Below are 22,589 nucleotides of genomic sequence, written 5' to 3' on the forward strand. Positions count from 1 at the left end.
CATATCACTGCAGTCTTCCATTTGAACCCTCAGCCTATAAATAGAGGCCCCTGGGCATTGAGAACTGCGAGAATTCGGTATTGAATTCCACTAGAGCTTAGAGAGTTATTTGTGAAGTTATTGGAGCTGATTTGTTCTCTCTCAAGCCATTGCAAGTATGCTGTTGCTGCACTACAACTGAAGTCTATCTTAGGGGTTGGCCCTAAGGTAAAGGATTCCATTGAAGACCCTTTCAGGTAAGAGACCTAGTTGGGAAGCGTTCGTGTTGGGTTACACGTTAGAGAGCAAGGTACGACCAATGCATCAGGGGTATGTGAGTGTTACTGCTTTGTATCTAGCTTTGTCTTCTGAATAGTAGATATCCTAGGTTTGGCTGCCCCGGAGTGGTTTTTCTCATCTTGAGTTTCCACTTCGTTAACAAAAATTCTTGTGTTATTTATTTTCCACATTTTTTATTTTTGTTAACACTTTGTGCACACACTTGCTATTCTGTCTATGTGTTGGGCAGGTATTGATATATTTGTGCCACTTATATTGCTATATTTGCCTATGTAATCTTGGCATCCAATTGATAGCCGTCATAATACCACATTTTTTTGGACCTAACAGGATCTAATCTTTCTTTTTGGAAATATTTTTGTTTAAATATTTTCAGGAATATGATAGCCAGTGGCTTCCAGCACAACGTCCAACAGATAGATCCTTTGGAAAACAGACTGTTGTTGAAGTGATATGCTCAAATTCCAAAGGTCTCAGGATTTAGATGAGTTTTTTCCCCCAGCTCAAGCAGAGCCTTCTGAAAAATGGAATTTGACTTCTAAAATAAATGCAAGTGTGTGCTTAAAGTGTTAACAAAAATAACAATGCGGAAAATAAATAACACAAGATTTTTGTTAACGAAGTGGAAACTCAAGATGAGAAAAACTATTCCGGGGCAGCCAAACCTAGGATATCCACTATTCAGAAGACAAGACTAGATACAAGATAGTAGCACTCACATACCCCTGATGCAGTGGTCGTACCTTGCTCTCTAACGTGTAACCCAACACGAACGCCTCCCAACCAGGTCTCCTACCTGAAGGGTCTTCAATGGAATCTTTTACCTTAGGGCCAACCCCTAAGATATACTTCACTTTAAGCACAGCAACAGCACACACAATAATGGCTCTAGAGAGAACAAATCAACACAATAACCTCACAAATAACTCTTTAAGCTCTAGTGGAATTCAATACCGAATTCTTGCAGTTCTCAATGCCTAGTGGCCTCTATTTATAGGCTGAGGGATCAAATGGGCAACTATTTTGATAAATACGAGCGCCTTCTGGACGGTGGACATGGGCCGTCCGGACGGACAACTATGCGACTTGAATTCTGAGATTTTTGCTGAAAATCTTTCCTGTTTGAGAGCCGTGTCCGGACGGTGAGGCACTGTCGTCCAGACGGTCGCACATCTGCTGCAAGTAATTTCCATATAAGGCTTCGCGAGCCTGGACCATGGGGATGAACGTCCGGACGGTTGATCTTCTACATGCAATTTCCATATCTGTTGGACGCGTGTCCGGACCATGGCAGACTGGCGTCTGTATGGTTGAATTTGAATTGCGATTATTGCCTTATGGATGAGCGCGTCCGGACGGGAATCCACGTCGTCTGAATGGTTGCAGCAATCTTCCCTTATTTGAACTTGGAAAGAAATCTGAAGCTAGTCGATCACTGAAAGTCGTCTGGACAGGCTGCTGAGACGTCCAGACGGATGCAAGCTGGAACAGAAGGTTCTCGATACAGATGAGGTCCGGACGGAAATCCATGTCGTCCGGACGGATGATGCTTTGGTCTGTCGAGCGTCCGGACGGTATGGCACATCATCCGGACGGCTGGAACTAAGGACAGATGAGCGCCCGGAAAGGATGACACTTCGTCCAGACGGCTGGCAGGGAACCGAAATCTCTGACTTGCAAACAGTGCAGAATCTCTGGAACACTTCTGAATAGCGGAATCCCTGTTAAAAAGTATCTTTACATACATGTGATTTTGTCCAATCAGAATGAGGCCAATTACAAACTAACAAACTCCCCCTTTGGCCATTCTGGGACAAAAATCACTTGACCGTTTTGAAAATACATTCCTGGTCCAAAAATAAAAATTACTCCCCATTTTTTGTCACAAAGGGACAAAGGCTAAAACAGAGTAATAAAAGCCAAGCATAACAAAAATTACTCCCTCCAATCGTCTCAGAAGGACCAGGGTAAACAGAGTAATATTTTCCAAGAATTTAATAAACATAGTAGAAAATAAACCAATTGTCTCAAACACAAGAACAAAAAAAAAAAGACAACTAAACAAAAAAGAAACTTAAGCATCCTCTGCCATAGGCGCAGTCCTAGGCGCATCATCCTCATCGTCACTGCTGTTAGGATGATGGAACTTGAGACACTCTCGGAGATCTAGCTGGTTCTGCTCTACTCGTAGATTGATGGAGTGCACCTCCTGCTGCATGGTGGAGATGGACTGTTGCATGGAGGAGATAGAGAGCTGCATCGTACTCATACCTCCCTGAATGGAAGCTAGGGCCTCCATTATCTGAGAATAATTGACGTCCGGCTCATAAGGTGAGACGGTCTGAGAGGAGGAGGCCATGTCCGGAAAGCCAACCGACATGGCAGCAGGTGCATCATCATCAGAATCATCCCTCCGCAGCTGGGCATTGGACTTCATCAAAGTCTGCTTGCCGATAGGATTTTGAATCTTCATCTTCGGCTCACCAGCAATACTGATACCTGACTGTAGGATGATCTGGGTGAGTAGGCAGCCGAAAGGAAGACCGGTATTGCTCTCATCACGGGCCTCCAAAATAACGCCCAAAATATGCTTGCACAGGTAGAAGAGCAAGTGGAGATGAATGGCATAGACAGACTGGGCCCTCTTCAAAATTAGGTCACTACGCCTGACGGTCGGCCAAAGATTGTGCTGAACAATCTTCGCCAACATGCGATGAGAAGCAGATAGGGTGCTGATCCTGATGGTGGTGGCGCGCTCGTCTCCCTGGGGAACAGCGGGGAAGAACTCTCTGAGATCATCCATAGAGGGAGGAATGACTACCTCATTATAAGGACTACCAAGCAGCTCGAGAACAGGCACTCTGATGAAGTGACTGATGATATGGGGATCAACAGTGATGATATGGCTACCAACGGTGGACTGAAGTACCAACCCGTGGTTATCGTCCTGCACCACCTCTAGGTTGGCATAGAAAAGTCTGACAAGCCTGGTGTAGACAACACAAGCACAGGAGTGAAGATACCCCCAATGATAAGTCTGGATAGTGTCATGAATACTATCCAGAGGTGCCACCATAATGTCAGAGCGGACCACATTCCGCTCGGCAATGACTGGGTGATCCATGATCTTGACTCTAATGGCTGCCTTGTCTCCCTCAGTCCTCTGGCGATCTCTACGTTGTGGACTGCCTGCAGACATGATTCTGCAAAAAGACACCAACAAGATAGCCAAAAATAATCCAAAAATATTCTTGTTAGGTCACACCAAAATTGGGCATTATAACGGCAGAAAAAGGGACTTTTCACAAATATAGACAGAAATTATCACAATATAGTCCCTAAAAAATATCACCACAACAGATATATGCATCTCACAATCTCAACAACATTCCAAAAAAAAATTAATGTTCTAACAGTTAAAAAATAAACTGAAGAGAAAAAGACAAGAAAAATACCTAGAATGTGAGAATAATCCGCAAAAAGACAAAAGGGAGGAAGATGAATCCAAAAGCTCACAAGTAATAACTAACAAGATGCCAAAAAGAGAGATTTTGGTGGGCTAGGGTAGAAAAACGGTGACCAGGGGCTTTTATAGAGTCTGTGGGGTCCTCGTCCGGACGATGTATTAATGTCGTCCGGACGCGCGCTGCATTGGAAACAAGCGGACAGGTCGCGCGCGTCCAGATGAGTATCCTTACCGTCCAACAGTTTGATGCCGCGTGAATCCGGACGACTAATCTCCACCCTTCCGGATGCCAAGAACAACCGTCCATACGCTTCACACTGAAAAACAGAAAACTGAAGAAAAATTTGCAGAATTTAATTTTTCTCAAGTCAGTTTCAGAACACGCATGTATAATCCACTGATAACACAATCAAAGAGCATCTCAAAACTAAGCAGAGATATAAAAGAGAGTTGAGAATTCAATCCAACACAAATATTTTCCTGGACACAGAAAATTTAAATAGATGACTCAACTCATGCAATGCGTGTATGTGTGTGAAGACTTAACCCACAAGGTATGACTTTCAATGACATGACAGATAGCAACCAGATTTTCTGGACAAGACAGTAAATCAGTGACAGATTAGTCAAAAGTCAAACCTTATAACTTACTAAGGCCTAGCCACCCTCATCTGATACACTCCCCCTAAGATGCTGCACACAATTGTTTTACTTGTACCATGAAGGACAAGGTAAATTTTACTTGCACATAAAGGGCAAGGCATATTACAAATTCAGCACATAAGCAGTGAATATAATTAAAGCACAAAATTCATATGATTTACTGCTTGATTCTTATGGTGCTGCAACCTAGAGAGGATGCCAGAGTTTTTAGGTTCTAGGTTCAACTAGCATGTGGTCAATTTGGCCATTTTATCAAAGACCTCTTCTCTTATCCAAAAATTCTAGAAATAAAAAGTCAGAGAATGAAAGATGTACCTTTAGGGGAGTCATGGATTGTGCACATTTTTCATCGCATGAGGAAAGAAGCTATCCTACTTTTGCATATACAGGAAAACACTTGGAAAATTATAGTCATGAACTCAATTCTATCTAAGCAAAGTAAATTAATACACAAAGAATTGAGATATCAGGAGAAAATACATACAATTATCTGATATGCCAAGAGAAAGAAATCCTACAAATTCTCCCCAAAACAATTTTTTTTTTTATTAAAAAAAATGCAATATGGAAATGACATCATATGCACGGCAAGATCAAACCTGATGATGCCAATACAGAAAAACAGTCGCTCGACCTTCTTTTTCTGCCTTCCCCAACAAATACCTGCAAAATTCTCTCAAGAGAAATAGGGGGTAAAAAGACAACTGGTGCCTAGATTGCATATAAAATATAGCAAGAAGATAAGCAATCAAACCTGATGCCGTAGGATTAGGAACCAAATCTTAGGTATGAACACCCGAACCTGCTAGGTGCGTCTGTTCCCCCTCATGGGGTGACTGTCATTCTTAACCCAAGCTTGCCTTCTTGAGGGTGGTTGCTGGCAGGACATCATCCACTCCATCATGCTTTGCATCCAGATAGGCGGCTCACTGTGATATTGATCTTCTTCCACCTCCTGAGGCCTTCTAAACTGCTTGGATTTGTTCTTGGAGTTGCCAGTGTGATTGGCTGGTACAAATCACTGCTGAGGCCTCTGATGCTGAAATGTCTGGTATTGTGGTGCATGAGACCAAGGAGCTTGATATCTTGGTGCTCGATGATAAGGAGCCTGATACCATGGAGTCTGAAACTGGGCCACAGGTCTAGTACTGTAAAGACCAAGAAATTAAATAGGGAGTTTAGCATTTAATAAATTACATTTATTAATAGATAAGACTAATAATTGTATTCTAGGTGGTAATATTTATATTATGGAGATATAATATAATGGAGGTAAAATAGAATAATAATAATAATAATCAGTTTATATGGATTAAATAAAAATAAGTCTATTTAGTGTGGTAAACTAAAATAAAGTGTTTTATTTTTATTTTATGAACTTGTAAATAATTGCCATAAAAAAAAAAAAAAAAATGTAAGAGAATATTTTAGGTTCAAAGAAAAGAAATTATAAAACAAAATTTAAAAAAAAAATAGAAAAAAAAAGAGTAAATAATATATATATATATATATATATATATATATATTAATGAGTGGGGAGACTTGCGCCCCACATGGGAAAACAAATGAAGGGCCAAATGGCCCTTCACGTGATGCAAAGGCCTAATGGCCTTCCAATAATTAAATAAAATAATTAAATAATAAAAAATTAGAAGAAAAAAAAAGGGGATGTGAGGTGCAGACTTGCACCCCACATGCGCCCTGGGCATCAAAATAATGAAGGGCCGCACGGCCCTTCACTAAATAAAAGAGGTGGCATCTTTTTAATAAAAGAGGCAGTAGCCTATTTTGTTAAAAAGGGTCCCAAGTTCTCAAGGTTTTCTCCTATTTTTCTTGGAAAATTCTTGATCTACGAAAATCTAACGGTTCAAATTCAAATTCAATTTCGGAAACGTGATCTACGAAGCCCGATCTACGTTTCTACCGATCGTTTTGAGGTAAATCGCTAAACTTGTATTTTTGAGCTTTTTTTGTTAAATCTTGTAAAATATGAGTTTAATCTTGATTATTATTTAGGCTTTGTGTTATTTGGATCTTGCAAAGATCCTTCAAACACTAGATGTTGTTTGGATAAATTTTTGGGTTAATTGCTAAGGGGTTTTGCCCATTGGAGCTAGAATGGTATGGTTTGAAGCTTGTAATCATATTGATTTGTGGGGGCTTTATTTGGGTCCGAAAATAGGGCTTACAATTGGAGATTTTTGGAGTTTCTCATGGGGTGCTATTCGAAGGGGTGTTGTATATGAAGTTGAGTATTTAATTTTCCACAATGGAGTAGTGTTAGAAAAATGTATTTTGGTTATGTTGGCTTGTACAAATTGTTGGTTGTTGTTTACAAATCAAGTGGTTAAATTATAGTTGACCCTTGAATTGTTTTATTGGATTTATTGATATCTAGAGATTTGGGAGTTTGTTTAGAGATCGAAATTTAGTGGTTAATTGTTCGTTGAAGATTATGGTTAGCCCTTATGTTGTTTTGTTGGACGATTGATCGTATATTAGAATCATTGATACTTTGAGATTTGGGTGTTATTAATTATTGTTGTAGATTGTAATTGATATTGAGTTGAATATGAGGTTGATTTATTGGTTATGTTGCCTATGGTTGAGATTGGGTTCATTTGACTTTGAATTATATTTCATGAGTTTAGAATTAGTGTAGGAGTGCATTTTTATGTTAATGGATAAGGTTGGTTTGTTAGAGTTGTTTGAATTGTTTTGATGATTGGGACCCCTATGGGCTAAAAGACTTTAGGTAGGTATTCACACTTATAAGAGAAGTTGGCCTTGATATGTAAATGAGGATTTTTAGGGTAAGTTGGGTAACGTTGAATTGATTAAAGTTGGATTCATTGTCGTAGATCATTGGCATGACTAGGGAATTTATTGTCAATTAATAGTTAAGGTCCTCATCTTAGTACTAAGTGAAGAATGAGAAATAAGATAAGAAAATTGGTTAGGTAACTTAGTAAATAAGCAACAAGCTATAAAAAGATTAACAATGATAATATGACTTAACAATAATAAGTAGGCAAATAAAATAGTAAAATGTGTCTTCTAATTAATATATAAGATACAATAGGAACCATGAACCAATGGTAAACCTAATAATAGTTTAATGTACCAAGCTAGCCCTAAAAGCGAGTAATGCGACATGTGAGCACGCGGGTGGTTTATGTGTCATAGAATATAGAGTTCCATAGCGTAGTCTAACGTTACTAATGTTTGCAGGATAGTGTCTTGATTGGAGATTTCAATTGATTCTCCAATGTAGAGTCCAAGTGACTAGAATCCGAGGGGATGTTCAAGTCAAGAGTCCAATGCAGCCAGGTGATATTTTACTCACTGAGAAACTATTATTTTTATGTTTATTAGATTAGCAAAATATGTGTTTTATAAATCCGAACCAACTGTATGTTGAATATATCTGTTTTGGTTGATTTGAGTAGTTTCACCTATATTCAAATAATATCAATGATGTTATGAAATGATGTATGGATGAAATGTGTAGAATTGTTTTTAAAGGATTTGAATGTGAGCTGCGGTTAGGATTTAAATTATGCAAAGTAGAATGATAAAGTTTCATGTTGATTTGTTTATCGTATTTGAAGAAAGCATGAATTGTAAGGAATAGGAGTATAGAGTTTGAATTGTAAAGCATAAAGCATGAGCATGAGCATGATCATAAGAATGAAAGTGTAACGCCCCGCCTTTTGCAAAAAGGCGTAAGTGAAATTTTTCAAATTTCACGTGACATTACTACAACATCTTCAGAGTTAAGATTTAGCAGCGGAATAAAAAGGTATCCAATTGGTTTGGAATAAATAACACGACAGAGCTTCTAACTGAAATACTTCTAGACGTTCATAAAGAAAATGTTTAGACAAATACATGTAAACATGTGTCAACAGTGACACAAGAAACTACATGGAAATTATTAGCAATCTTGTCAACATAAAACATTATAAACATAGAAAACTATAAACAAATGCAAACTATGCGTCCTTAGCTTTAAAACCTCTTGAGCTTTATTCCTTGTCTATAAACCTGCACCATTATACATATATATATAGAAACAAAACACAAAACACTAAAGTGAGTCCACTATTTCCAATAATAATATGAGTGCTGGTTTATTTAATATATGCAACATAATGCAATAACTTTATAATCACATCTATGCGCAATATATGAACCATGGTAGCTAATCATAGTCATATATTGAATATAAATATAACCATAAAGCAATAATGTGATAGTTTTAAATGTAGAGTTTTAGGTATTTCCCTTTTTCCACTCCTCTGTTGGCCTAGGCACGGTTAACGTGTTATTTGAAGCCTGGGCTTCCTCCCTTTAACTTTTAATTATTTTCTTTAGGAGCCTAGGCTCCTAGAAACTTCGGAATCCCTGGTGACCTAGGTACACCAGTTTTTGTATTTATTATTCTCTTTTCAGGTACCTCCTCATTCACTGAGAACCTAGGAACTCACGTGAAGCCTCATGTACCCACTGTGGATCTAGATCCAATAGCTTGTTATTAGACAGATTATTAAAATAATAAAATATGCAAAGCGACATGCGCAAACAAGTAAATAAAACAGTAAACATAATATTATAAGAAAAGTCAACCAGCTTCGTCCTCAGTAAGTATAGAGATACTTACAGCCTTTTGGTGCAGTTCTCATAATAGCTTATTCTCTGCAATAAATATATATTTATATACAAAGTGTTAACATCGTTACTTGTGATTATACGCTTAGGTACACTTAATCATTTTAGTTTGGAAAACCACTTAACATAATATACTTTAATAAGACAATTACCAAAATACCCAATTCTAGACCTAACCAAATCACTCAATATTCACAACACCATTGTAACAGACCGGTCAAGACCCAAAATCACAAACACACAGCCACAATCAGTTAAAAACAGAAATTCAATCTCAATGCTCCATAAAATATCCCATGACTAAAACATCCACAGAACACTTGCCTTAAACTACATGGTTCCATTTAAAACATTAAACTCCAAACATCCAAAATGCAAGACACAAACTACTCCAACCCATAAAGCTATCTTCAATTTAACACAATCCATAACCCACACGGCTTCTACATCATCAAATCCAACTCAAACAAATCCACCCACATACGGCCAAATCCACAACAGAGAACATGGCCAAAGACTACTACAGCTCAAAATCGTCAATAAACCCAACAAGAAACCCATTCGGTTAAACCCACAAAAATACCCACTGATCAATTTAAATCAATAATTCACAATAGGATCTTAAGAAATCACCTTGAAGATCTACTCAGAAACTACCGGAAATTCCCCATCGGAATCGCAACTCGGCTTGCCGGAAAACGGACTCGAGTCACTGGAAATCATGTCCCCTGTTCCACCAGAGTCAACTCGACGGAAATCGCCACTGAGACCGGCCAGAATCGCGCCTCTGGCCCATCGCCGACGCCCAGTACCACCCACCGGAGGATCAGCCTCCGATCAGCCTTCTACCCCATCGGTGACAATCACTGGAAGCCCACCGAGAATCGGCCTCTCCCGGCTTCTTCTCTGGGTTTTCACTCTCGGCTCCTCCATCTAACGCTCTCTCAATCTCTCGATCTCTTATTCTCTCTCTCTTACGATCTCTCCCTCTCTTCTCTGATCTCTCTGTCTCAGTCTGCTTCTCTCTCTCTGGCCTTTCATCTCTCTCTCCCTGATCCTCCCTTCTCCCCAACGATCATCTCCTCTTCGGAGACTCGGATGAAGAAGACAAGGAATGAGTAAAGAGAAGAAGGAGAAAGGAAGCAGAAATAAAGAGAGGAAAGAAGGAAAACTCAGTGAACTAAACTGAGTAGTGCAAATTTTGTTGAAAGAGAAGTGGGTTTAATTTATAGAAGTAATAAACTATGGTTAATCTTTACCTCAGTTAAATTAACACGAGTTAAAGGTAAAATATCGGATTTAACTCATGGTTAAATTTACCTTAGTTAGACTAACTTTAGTTAACCTTAAAAATATCTAGTTAACCTATGGTTAACTTTTATCTAGTTAAATTAACTAGAGTTACTTTTTAATAAAAACTAATAATTAATAATCATGAGTATCTTTATATAAAATATTTTTCATTAATGACTCACTAGGGTGTAATTTTAAATCCGTTTTGAGTCCAGTTCATTTCATAAATAATGTTAATTTTTGAATAACATCATTAAACTAATAATATTATTATACTAAATAATATTAGGCTAAAATAATATTATATGTCAATAATATTATTACAAAATATAATAATATTAGGAATGTTATTATTCCAATTAATTTACCAAATATTTAGGTTTTGGAACAAATGGCACATAAAGATACAATTATCAAAATAATGTCGATTGAGCGATTGATCACCTCGGGTCTTAAATTCTATTTAAGGCGTCCTGTCTTAAAATCTAGGGTATTACAGAAAGGAAGAGTAAGCCTCAAAGAATGGAAAGGAAGGAAAGTCTCACAAAGAATGAAAAGACCATCATAAGCATGCATATCATTGTTTAAATTGTGTTATGTTTTCATGATATAGAATATCGTAGTTTTTATACTAGACGTATTAGTATGCCTAAGAGTTTTTAATGGCAAAAGAGCTTATGTATACTGCTATCGTCTAGTTGCATAATTTTAAGACATTGAGCTTGGATGAACAAGAATATTGTCATGGTTCAGTATGAGTAATACAGTGTCCTAGGAGTAGGTAAATGAATTGTCGTGGCATGTCAGTAGGAAGTGCTTGGATACCCGAGTTTTACTCTAGTAACTGCATGGACAACTACGTGCTCGACATGAAGTTGTAATGCCCTAGGATTCTGTGTTAACCATGTTCGGAAAATGATAGTAAGCTTGTACTAAAGAGCGAGATGGGCGTGTTTTAAGCTTAGTGTGCTTGGTTTTGATGCTATTGGTTGCAATATCAGTGTGGCTTGGGAGTAGGTAGATGGATTGTCGTTGCACATCAGTAAGAAGTGTTTAGATATCAGAGTCTTACTCTAGTAACCGCATGGACAACTATGTGCTTTGACATGAAGTTGTAATGCCCTGAGGCACAGTGTTATCACAGTTAATAACGTTAGACCTATGTGCATTTGAGCTACAACATAAAAGTATTATTGTAGGTGGGTTTATACGTGGTTGCGTCCAAGCCATTGGAACTTCTACGTATGGGTCCAGTTACATAGTATGTTTTAAATGTTTTCTGATAGTCGGTGTTTGCTATATCAGCTATGGGGGTTTTCAAACAAAATGTTATAAATTGGTAGCTGTAATAGTGTACACGAGACTAAAAAGAAAAGTTGGTTCATTGCAAAAACCCAGTTAGTTTAATATCACTGAGGTCTCGGTATTATGTACTGAGGCGGTGAACTCATCATTTTACCTATACGGATGTGGCAAACCGCCACAACCGTATAGATGATATTCCTCTGGCTGCAGGTACTCCGGTCATAGTGATGGTGTTATAGATGTGCAAGTGGGATATTATGACCGAAGCTCGCCGTGACGGTCTTAATTGCAGGACCACGGGTGTCTTCAGTTTTATAGGTTTTGTTATGGCTTGTGATGCTTGTGTCACCTAATCTATGTCAAGCCATTTATGTTATGTATTTATTATATTGAAGAAAGACTTAAACAGATAGATGTTAAATGGCTCTTGTTGTAATTAATTGGTGATAGATGTTTGATATATGATTTCCGCTATTAGATTTATGTTCTCCGATGCATAGTTAGAAAGATGTCATACTCTGATTTACCAGGTACATATTATGGGATATGTATCACATGTTGGCTTTGCGACAAATCATCGTGCCACTGTGAAGATCCATTTGTATTTTAAGAGATTAATGTTTATGAAATGTTTTGCATAAAAAAAAAAAAAAAAAGGGTCGTCACAAGTACCATGATTAGCCTGTCGGGGCACTTCTTTCTTGGCCTTGGCTTTTTGAGCTTTCAGGAGAGAGCACTGAGGACGAACATGCCCACTTAGAACGTAGTGATGGCATATGGGAGATCTTCTGATGGAATGAGGCTTCTGAGTGCCTGGAACATCATCATTGATCTTATCCTTCCCTTTATCTTCAGTAGTGGGAGGAGGCTCTGGGACTGCAGGTTTCACAAATACAGTCTTTGAAGTAGAGGGAGCATCAGAAGAGGAAGCTACATACCAGAGACCAGTCTTGTCGGTTAGGCTCTTCTGTATAGACAGCATACGAGTCAGCTTTTCATCAGTGAGTCTTTCTAGTTGGAGCCGCATCTCTAGTAGCTTTTCCTCGAGCTCTTGAATTTTATGCAGCAAAGTACTCTTCTTAGTCTGCAAACTGTTCAGATCATAAAGATGCTGCTTACGACCTTCCCTCAGCTTCTCATACTCTATGTAGAGTGTCTTGTAAGCCTCCTTGAGCTCTTCCCCATTATCACTATGCTCTGAATAATAAGAGTCTTCCTCTTCAACGTGTGGGGCTACGAAGGCCAGAAATTTCTCAAACTCTGGAGCTTCTTCTTCTGACTCATCAATGAGAGTCACATTGTATGCCTTCCCCTTGCCCTTCTTAAGATTCCCACAATCGGCTCGGATATGCCCAAAACCTGAGCATTCAAAACATCTGGGCCCTTTGGGATCCTTCTTTTCTTCTTCCTCAGGTTCAGCTTCTTTGGGAGCTTTCTTCACCTTTTCAGAAAACTTCTTTTTGAATCGGTCGTCTCTCATAAGTATTTTTAAATTCTTGGCTAACATAGCCAGAACTTTTTCTTCCTCCTCAGAGTCATCTTCAGATGAAGCTTCTACCTTCTTCTTGGAAGCCTTTAGGGCAATGGTCTTCAGCTTCTTGACCGGGGGCAAAGACAGCTCATATGTTTGAAGAGATCCCACCAACTCTTCAATCTTCATCTCTTCTAGATCTTTGCTTTCCTCAATTGTCGTCACCTTAATCCTAAAATGCTCAGGCAAAGATCTTAGAATCTTTTGGATGAGTTTTACATCCGAGATAGGCTTCCCAAGACTCACCATGGAGTTTCTCAGGTCACTCATCTTGGAGTAAAACTCTCCAAATGTCTCTTCTTCCAACATCTTAATTTCTTCAAATTTTGAAATCAACATTTGAAGTTTGGCTGATTTTACAAGTTTAGTGCCTTCATATGTTGTTTCCAAAATTTGCCATGCTTCTTTGGCTGATTCGTAATTTGAAATTTTTGTGAATTCAGATGGTGAAAGTGCTTGGCATAGAGCATGGAGGGCTTTGTCATTGGAAATTCGTGCATTTTTTTGAGGGACTAGTTCAAGCGTTGTATCCTCTGGTTTAGTCCAACCAGTTTCAATAATACTCCAACAGTCAATAGATTTTAAAAAGAACCGCATGCGAGCTTTCCAATAGCCATAGTTCGAGCCATCAAAGGCAGGAACAAAATTAAGAGTTTGAGATATATCAAAGATTAGAAGTAAAAAATAACACTCAAGAAATAAATCTTCTCAGAGTGTACCAAGCTCTGATACCAATTGAAAAATGGAATTTGACTTCTAAAATAAATGCAAGTGTGTCCTTAAAGTGTTAACAAAAATAACAATGCGGAAAATAAATAACACAAGATTTTTGTTAATGAAGTAGAAACTCAAGATGAGAAAAACCACTCCGGGGCAGCCAAACCTAGGATATCCACTATTCAGAAGACAAGACTAGATACAAGATAGTAGCACTCACATACCCTTGATGCAGTGGTCGTACCTTGCTCTCTAACATGTAACCCAACACGAACACCTCCCAACCAGGTCTCCTACCTGAAGAGGTCTTCAATGGAATCCTTTTACCTTAGGGCCAACCCCTAAGATAGACTTTAGTTTAAGCACAGCAACAACACACACAATAATGGCTCTAGAGAGAACAAATCATCTCAATAACCTCACAAATAACTCTCTAAGCTCTAGTGGAATTCAATACCGAATTCTTGCAGTCCTCAATGCCCATGGGCCTCTATTTATAGGATGAGGGTTGAAATGCGCGACTGCTTTGATAAATATGGGTGCCATCCCGACGGTGGACATGGGCCGTCCGGACTGACAATTGTGCGACCTTAATTCTGAGATTTTGGCTAAAAATCTTTCCTATTTGAGAGCCGGGTTCAGACGATGAGGCACTGTTGTCCGGACGGTCGTATGTCCACTGAATGTAATTTCCATATAAGGCTTCGCGCATCCGGACCATGGTGATGAACGTCCGGACAGTTGATTTTCTACACGCAATTTCCATATCTGTTGGACGTGCGTCCAGACCATGGCAGACTGGCGTCCGGACGGTTGAATTTGAATTGCGATGCTTGCCTTATGGATGAGTGGGTCCAGACGGGAATCCACGTCGTCCGGACGATTGCAGCAATCTTCCCTTATTTGAACTTGGAAAGAAATCTGAAGCTGGTCGATCACTAAGAGTCGTCCGGACGGGCTGCTGAGACGTCCGGACGGATGCAAGTTGGAACAAAAGCTTCTCGATACAGATGAGGTCTGGATGAAAATCCATGTCGTCTGGACGGATGATACTTTGGTCTGTCGAGCATCCGGATGGTATGGCACGTCGTCCAAAAGGTTGGAACTAAGGACAGATGTTCGTCTGGACGGGATGACACGTCGTCCGAACGGCTGGCAGGGAACCGAAATCTTTGACTTGCAAACAATGCAGAATCTCTGAAACACTTCTGAATAGCAGAATCCCTGTTAAAAAGCATCTTTACATACAAGTGATTTTGTCCAATCAGAATGAGGCCAATTACAAATTAACACATTCCGTAGCATCTTTCTTCAGATCTACACCAGTTAGAGGTTCAGTGGTGAATCTTCACATTTATCTTGTAGACCAGTTGACTAGAGGATTTCAATCTGCAAATAATCAGTTTAAGGCTTTGCAAACTCAAGCGACTAAAGGTTTTCAATCTATGGTACCCGGCTTCAAGAGCTAGAAGCCAAAGTAGCACAAATCCAGCTTATTTTACGGATCTCTCTTGTCACTTACTTTCAGTGGATCAGCAAGAATTGTTACATGGAGGATTTTTGTTCCTTCCTCTATCAGTTGTTTTACAAACTTCTGATTATTTGGGCTACTTGCAGACACTTCGCAATTATCCCTGTTATTTTTGGATTTTAGAACTTTTTGTTTGTGGTTTAGATACTCTGTTTACCCTTTGTCCTTTTGAGACAAAAAGTGGGAGTATTTGTTATTTTAGACCGGGATTGTATTTTTAACCGGTCATGTGATTTTTGTCCTAGAATGGCCACAGGGGGAGTTTGTTAATTTTATTGGCTACATTCTGTTGACAAAATCACTGCCATATAAGTGTACTGCTGAAACAGGGACATCGTAATTATCCAGAGTTTTCCAGAATATTCAGAGTTTAATTCTGAACTTTGGAAAGGCCTTAATATGACAAGCATCAATGTCACAAGCATCAAGAAGGAAATTTTTGGACAATAGGGAGATTTTGTGTAGTTTACAACTCAGTGAAAGTCGGATCCCCAGTTGACCATTCGGACGGCCCAGTGAAGCATTCGGATGCCCTTCAATGTTTGAGAAGATTCTGAACAGCTCAGCATAGACATCATGTGTTAGTTTGCAATTGGCTGCATTCTGTTGGACAAAATTCCATGTAATGATGTTTTTAAACAGGGATTTAGTTATTTTCAAAGCCTTTATATTCAGAGTTATACTTCTAGAAGATTCTGCACAGATTCCAAGTCAGAGAAATCGGATCCCTTGCATCCGTCTGAAAGACGTAATATTCCGTTCAGACGCTTAACTGTCCAAGCATCATCCATCCGGACGATGAGAACTTTCCTTCCAAACCTTCCTCTGTGTCGAGAACCTTCGAACTATTCCTGGTTGATCTGTCTGGACGTCTCAGCAACGTGGCCGGACACCTTTCAGTGTTCGACAAGGAAAAGGACTTCGTTCCAAAACACAGATACGGGAAGACAACTACAACCGTTTGGACGATGTGTGTTTCCGTCTGGACGCTATCCTTGATAAGGCAAGTTGTGCATACAAAGTTCAACCGTTTGGACGACAGTATCCATGGGCCGGACGCACAAGCCTTAATATGTAAATAATGTGCCACAGAAGTTCAATTGTCCGGACGTCTATCTCCGTGGTCCGGGCGCTCAAGCCTTAATATGAAAATTACATGTAGCTGAAGTGCAACCGTCTGAACGTTAGGGCAACATCGTCCGGACGCAGTTCTATTTAGGAAAGAATTTCAACAGAATTTGGAAAGCCGATCGCATAGGTGTTTGTCTGGACGCCCTCAGCTACTGTTCGGACACTGCCTAGCAAAATCACATCAGATGGATTAGGTTTCTGTGGCCTATAAATAGAGACCCCTAGGCATGTAATTTGTAAGAATTCGGTAGTGATTAGAGAGTTTATTTTTTGAGTTATTGTGCCGATCCGCTCACTCTCAAGTAGGGGTGTAAACGAGCCGATCTTGTGCGAGTATTCCTTGCTCGAGCTCGGCTCGATTTTGTTTTGTCTGGCTCAAGCTCGAGCTCGAGCTTGAGACGAGCCATATTTTGTGTTCGAGCTCGGCTCGCTAGGGTGATATTCCTGTGCGAGAACGAGCTTGAGTTCGAGTATTTTGGCCGAGCTCGAACTCGGGTACTCGGCTCAAGTAGGATTATTTAATTTAATGGTCTCAGTCAAAAAATAAAAAATAAACAATAAACAAATTTTATTAATGATAATTTTACCAGATTTAATACAAATATAATCAACTAAACTTACAATCCAAATTTAAACAAATACAAATCAAATTAATATACAATCAAAGAAACGAATGACCAGGGCAAAAATGAGATCACGATCAAGCATCTTGAGTCGCTTGTGACAAGTGTATAAACTTACTGCGATGCCCGGTAGAAAAAGCTTAGAGGCAAAAGATGCACCTTCAGAAAAGAAGCAGCAGGAAAGAGAGACAAAAGGAGCATTTGTCATACAAATGGGGCCTGTTTTAGTGGTTCGTTCTGGTCATTCTTGGTCGATCTGGTGGGGGTGACAGTGAAAGGTTGAAGAAAGATAAGAAAATAAGAAGTAATGAAGTCGTGAGTGAGAACTGAAAAGAAAGAAATGAGACATGAAAAGTTTTATTTTATTTTATTTTGCTTCTGAAGGATTTTGGAAGAAGAGATTTGCAATTTATCCCCCCCACGCGTGTGTAGATTAAATTGGCCATATATGTAATATTGACCGTTCAATACAATTACTTATTGCAAGATTTAATTTAATTCGTTTGATCATATCAGTGAGAGTGGGCTCATGACTATTCGAAACACCATAACAAATCTATTGTAAAACATGCATTACAGCAGTAAAACACTTTCAAAAATGGACGGTTAAGATTTCACACAAATAATCGGACGGCCAAATGTTCCTCAAAAAATGTGTTTTTAATATGTTGGTTGCAGATTTTGGTCAGTCAAATCGCATCAAAATAGGGATTCAAATTTCTTTTACAATATGCGTCTATGAAGATGAAATCAGTCCCATGAGTGATCCTAACCGTTCATCATAATTTTAGAAAATCCAAATTTAATATAATTCGTTGGATTAGTTCAGTGGAAGTGAGCTCATAGAGATGTGGAACACCATATAACTCTCACGTATAAATATGTGTTACAACTGTAAACCATGTTCTCCATCCAACGGCTATAATCTAATCAAGGAAAATTGAATGGTTGAGATTTCATAGAATAAGGTTAATTTTTCCAAAAAAAAAAAAAACGTTGTCAGCGCATCGTTTCCCGTGTATGCGTTTTGAAAGTTGTATTTTTTGATTTTGAAAGATCATCCTCTTTATGTGCGTCCAGCCGTCTACGGTTGGATCTACTCTCAAAATGATATCCTAACCGTTAATTTAAATTTGCCTTTTCATGATTCAATCTAAGTCTTTGGATTTGATCAATGATAGTGAGCTCATAAATATGCAGAATGCTATATAACTATCACGTAAAAATCAAAGGTAACCATTAGTACATTAAATTTGTATTTGTTATGATTAATACGATTTTCTGGAAATGTGTTTAAAGCAATTCAATAATAAGATTTTATGTTTAGATTTTTAATTCATGCGATTTTTGAAAAAATTAAAATAATTTTTGAAATTTTAATGCTATGTTACTTTTGGAAAGAAATTTTTTGCAAAACCAAGGGGCTAATTATACGGAAATTTGCAAGAAATTTGATTGCAATTTAATGCAAAGTTTGAATTTTGAAAATTTAAATTAAATTGTTTTATTAAAAAAATATATTTTCCCTTTTGATTTTGTCTTGAAATTTAAAAAATTCAAGAATCAAAGAGATCATGTAACTATGAGAAAAGAATTTTCATGATCATGGCAAAAAAAAAAAAAAAAAAGAGAGAATTTTCACAAAAAAATATTAAAAAATATCTTAAGGATAATTAAGGAAATTTTCATTGTAAAATATTTAATTAGAAATTTGATTTTTTTTAAATAATTAAATTTTAGTTTATTATGTTGATTTGGTCAATCTCATTCTCATATATGCATTTGTCAATATCCTATATAATTCTAAGATTCCATTTTAATATCAAATAATATTTGAAATCAATAATACATTAAATTTTTATTTATTTTGGTTTAAGCGATTTTAGGGGAATGTGTTTAATGCCATTAAAAAATAGAATTTAGGTTTAGGTCGTTAATTAATGTGATTTTTGAAAGAAATTATAATATTTTTTAGAAATTTTAATGCCCTAGGCCTGTGACTTAAATTTTACACAATTAAACTCAATTAAAGGCTAGCCGATTATGAGGGATTTTGAGACATATTTGTGTGAAACTTAATGCAAAATTTGTATTTTAAAAATTAAACTTAAATTGATTCATTAAATAAATTTTCCTTTCCTTTTTGGTTTTGTCTTACGATTTAAAAAAAATAAATAAATAAAATAAAATTAAAATCGAAAGAGGTCATGCAAGTAGGAGAAATATAATTTTTTTAAAAAAATACATATCTCTTTTGGATAATTAAGGAAAATTTGACTATAAAATCTTTAATTAAAAATTTGAAATTTTATTTGAAAGAAGAAAAACTTAATTTGTTACATGGATTTGGTCAATCCATGCAATTTGGCAATTTCCATTATTTGCATTTACCAAAATCTTTTATAATTCTAAGATACCAATTTTATATCAAATAATATTTGAAATCAATTGTGCATTAAATTTGTTTTTGATTTCTGACAAACTTGGACTTGTAATGATAAAATACATTTATTTTCCTTCTTAAGTGATCCAATTGGCTGAATTGTGTTTGATTATGTTACTTTGAGCACATACTTAGTTGTTTAATATTCATAACTTAATTTATGATTACGTGACACATACTTATAATAATGTGATTATGTGAACTCAAACTTATGGCTTATTTTTTAATTATATATTTATGAATTATGATACAACAATTCATAATCTAGATACTTACATACTTAATATAGATCTAATGATTGTATCATATTATCTAAGCATTATTATATGATCTAGATCAAACAAAAATGTATTATCATTTGATCTTTGATCTAAAAATGTGAGCTAACGATTCAAGTATATAATGATTAAAAATTGTAACAATAGTCAATATAAATATTAACTAACTTATATTTAGTTAAATAACATTAAAAATTATAATTATTATATAATCATATGGTCTTATATATCTAATGATAATATTTTTTTTGTAGTCTAATGATCAAAATACTGAGATCATTTTTTTTTTGATTATATATACGAACCACATTATCAATGTGTATGAATAATATTATTACGTATCGGAATTGTGTTGATATCATATAATTAATGTGAATTCATACTTACGTATGTAATCTATATACTTTATTATTGTATCTAAGTATCTAGATACTTAATCATTGTATTAGATATATAAATTTCACATGTATCATAAAAAAACATGTTATTCTCACATACTTAAAGGACATTTGTCACTTTTATATGTGGGTTGTAGGAAATTTCATACAAACTGGTTTGTAGGAAATTTCTGTCCTTGTATTAGTATGAAGCTCTATACTTCTATGGCATTATGTGGTTATAATTTATACTTGTGCCTAATTTTTTTGTGTGTGTGTGTGTGTATGTAATAAATTTTAAATTATGATCTAAGCACTATCGTATGATCTCGAACAAAAAAGTATTATCATTTGATTTTTGGCACTAAAAAAATTGAAACAATAGTCCATATAAATACTAATTAACTTATATTAAGATAAAACATTAACAATAATAATTATTATATTATCATATTATTCATATGGTCCTAAATATATAATGATAATACTTTTTCTTTTTTCTTTTTTTTTAAAAAAAGCCTATTGATCATACTAATTAGATCATATCTAACAGTTATATAGCACAATGTTAGATCATATGATCTAATTTCTAATGATAATACTTAGCTAACTTGTGATTATAATTAACATATTGGTGATTCCAATCCTAATAACTTAATTTGGAATTATAGGAATCGCATTGTCATTATATATTAATAATATGATTAAGTTTCAGAAGTGTCATTATATCATATGATTAATGTGAATTCATACTTACGTATGTAATCTATATACCTAGTCATTGTATTTAAATACTACTAATGATTATTTAATACTGAAAATCTTAAATTATGCTTAATCAGTGTATCAGTGTATGAATGTATCTAAGTATCTAAATACTAACCATTATATTAGTATGAATTTGTATACTTATATGATACTATATACTTATAATTTAATTTATAATTATATATGTATATATATTTATAATTATGAATTATGAATCATATGATTTATATCACATCGCTTGATTTATGAGATTATCTATGAATCTATGATAAGTAATTAAATATGATCATTATGAGTCACAAATCATAATTATTATAATTCATAATTATCTACTAATAATACTAATATCACATGATTATACGATCTAAGTATTATCATATGATAACATATTTAACATATTAACATGATCTAACAATCCGTATGATCTTAGATCTAGGATTAAGTGATGTAATAATTATTAAATATCTAATGATAATACTTAGGGAAAAATATATATTAGCCCCCCAAACTACCACTCATTCTCCGGATGGCCCCCCAAACTACCAATACTTAGATTCTGGCCCCCCAAACTACCATATTCTGATTTTTTGGCCCCATCCGTCTATTTATGCCGTTAATTCTAACAGAAATTGACCAAAAACTCGAAAATACCCCTCCCTTAACCGTAAGAATTTCAAAGTGTAGGAGGGGTATTTTCGGAATTCTGTTCAGAATTAACGGCATAAATGGACGGATGGGGCCAACAAATCAAAAAGTGGTAGTTTGGGGGGCCAGAATCTAAGCATTGGTAGTTTGAGAGGCCATCTGGAGAAAGGGTGGTAGTTTAGGGGGCTAAAATATATTTTTCCCTAATACTTATACATATAATAAAGTGATTAAATGTTATATGCCAAAATGTTATATTATTATATGATCATATAGTCCTATAATCCTATTATATTACATGAATAATATGATTAAGTATCTGAATTATCATTATATCATGTAACTAACAATTAAGTATTGATACTGATATACATATAACTAATTAATATATACTGACTAATGACCATTGTTATTTGTTACTTAATTTATACTTACATATAGTATATTGTTTATTAATATATTATATTATAAAATAAGTTATATATTAACAAATTAATATATATATACACGAGTCGAGCCTTAATAAACGAGTCGATCCTTAAACGAGCGAGTTCACAAGCTTTAATCAAGTCGAGTTGAGTCGAGTTTATACGAGTTTGCATCATTTAATAATCGAGCCTAATTTCGTGTTCACGAGTAGCTCATTTAATAATCGATTCGAGCACGAGTCGTGTTTATTCGAGCCGATCTCGAGTAAGGTCACGAGTAGCTCAGCTCGTTTACACCCCTACTCTCAAGCCGTTGCCAAGTGTTGTTGCTATACTGAACTGAAGTCTATCTTAGGGGTTGGCCCTAAGGTAAATGATTCCATTGAAGACCCCTTCAAGTAGATGACTTGGTTGGGAGGCGTTCGTGTTGGGTTACACGT

At 36.3% G+C, this 22,589-nt stretch overlaps 1 protein-coding gene and 1 long non-coding RNA gene across 2 annotated transcripts; one reads left to right on the forward strand and one right to left on the reverse strand.

The window, feature by feature from the left end:
• Nucleotides 1–1,825: 1,825 nt before the first annotated feature.
• LOC133867331 (uncharacterized) lies at nucleotides 1,826–5,532 on the reverse strand. Its single transcript, XM_062304057.1, has 4 exons — nucleotides 5,163–5,532; nucleotides 5,008–5,071; nucleotides 3,735–4,077; nucleotides 1,826–3,482 (listed from the first exon to the last, which is right to left on the reverse strand). Exon 4 carries the CDS (start codon nucleotides 3,476–3,478, stop codon nucleotides 2,354–2,356), a length of 1,125 nt encoding a protein of 374 aa, XP_062160041.1. The 5' UTR covers nucleotides 3,479–3,482; nucleotides 3,735–4,077; nucleotides 5,008–5,071; nucleotides 5,163–5,532; the 3' UTR covers nucleotides 1,826–2,353.
• Nucleotides 5,533–6,169: 637 nt separating this feature from the next.
• LOC133865544 (uncharacterized) lies at nucleotides 6,170–12,167 on the forward strand. Its single transcript, XR_009899772.1, has 3 exons — nucleotides 6,170–6,345; nucleotides 7,640–7,738; nucleotides 11,867–12,167. It is a non-coding gene; the product is annotated as an uncharacterized LOC133865544 (long non-coding RNA).
• Nucleotides 12,168–22,589: the final 10,422 nt, after the last annotated feature.

Source organism: Alnus glutinosa, chromosome 4, assembly GCF_958979055.1.
Source record: "Alnus glutinosa chromosome 4, dhAlnGlut1.1, whole genome shotgun sequence".
Taxonomy (NCBI): domain Eukaryota; kingdom Viridiplantae; phylum Streptophyta; class Magnoliopsida; order Fagales; family Betulaceae; genus Alnus; species Alnus glutinosa.

Bases quoted from the DNA above. Each gene is read 5' to 3' on its own strand.
- LOC133867331 (XM_062304057.1), bottom strand. From the start codon at position 3,478: ATGTCTGCAGGCAGTCCACAACGTAGAGATCGCCAGAGGACTGAGGGA.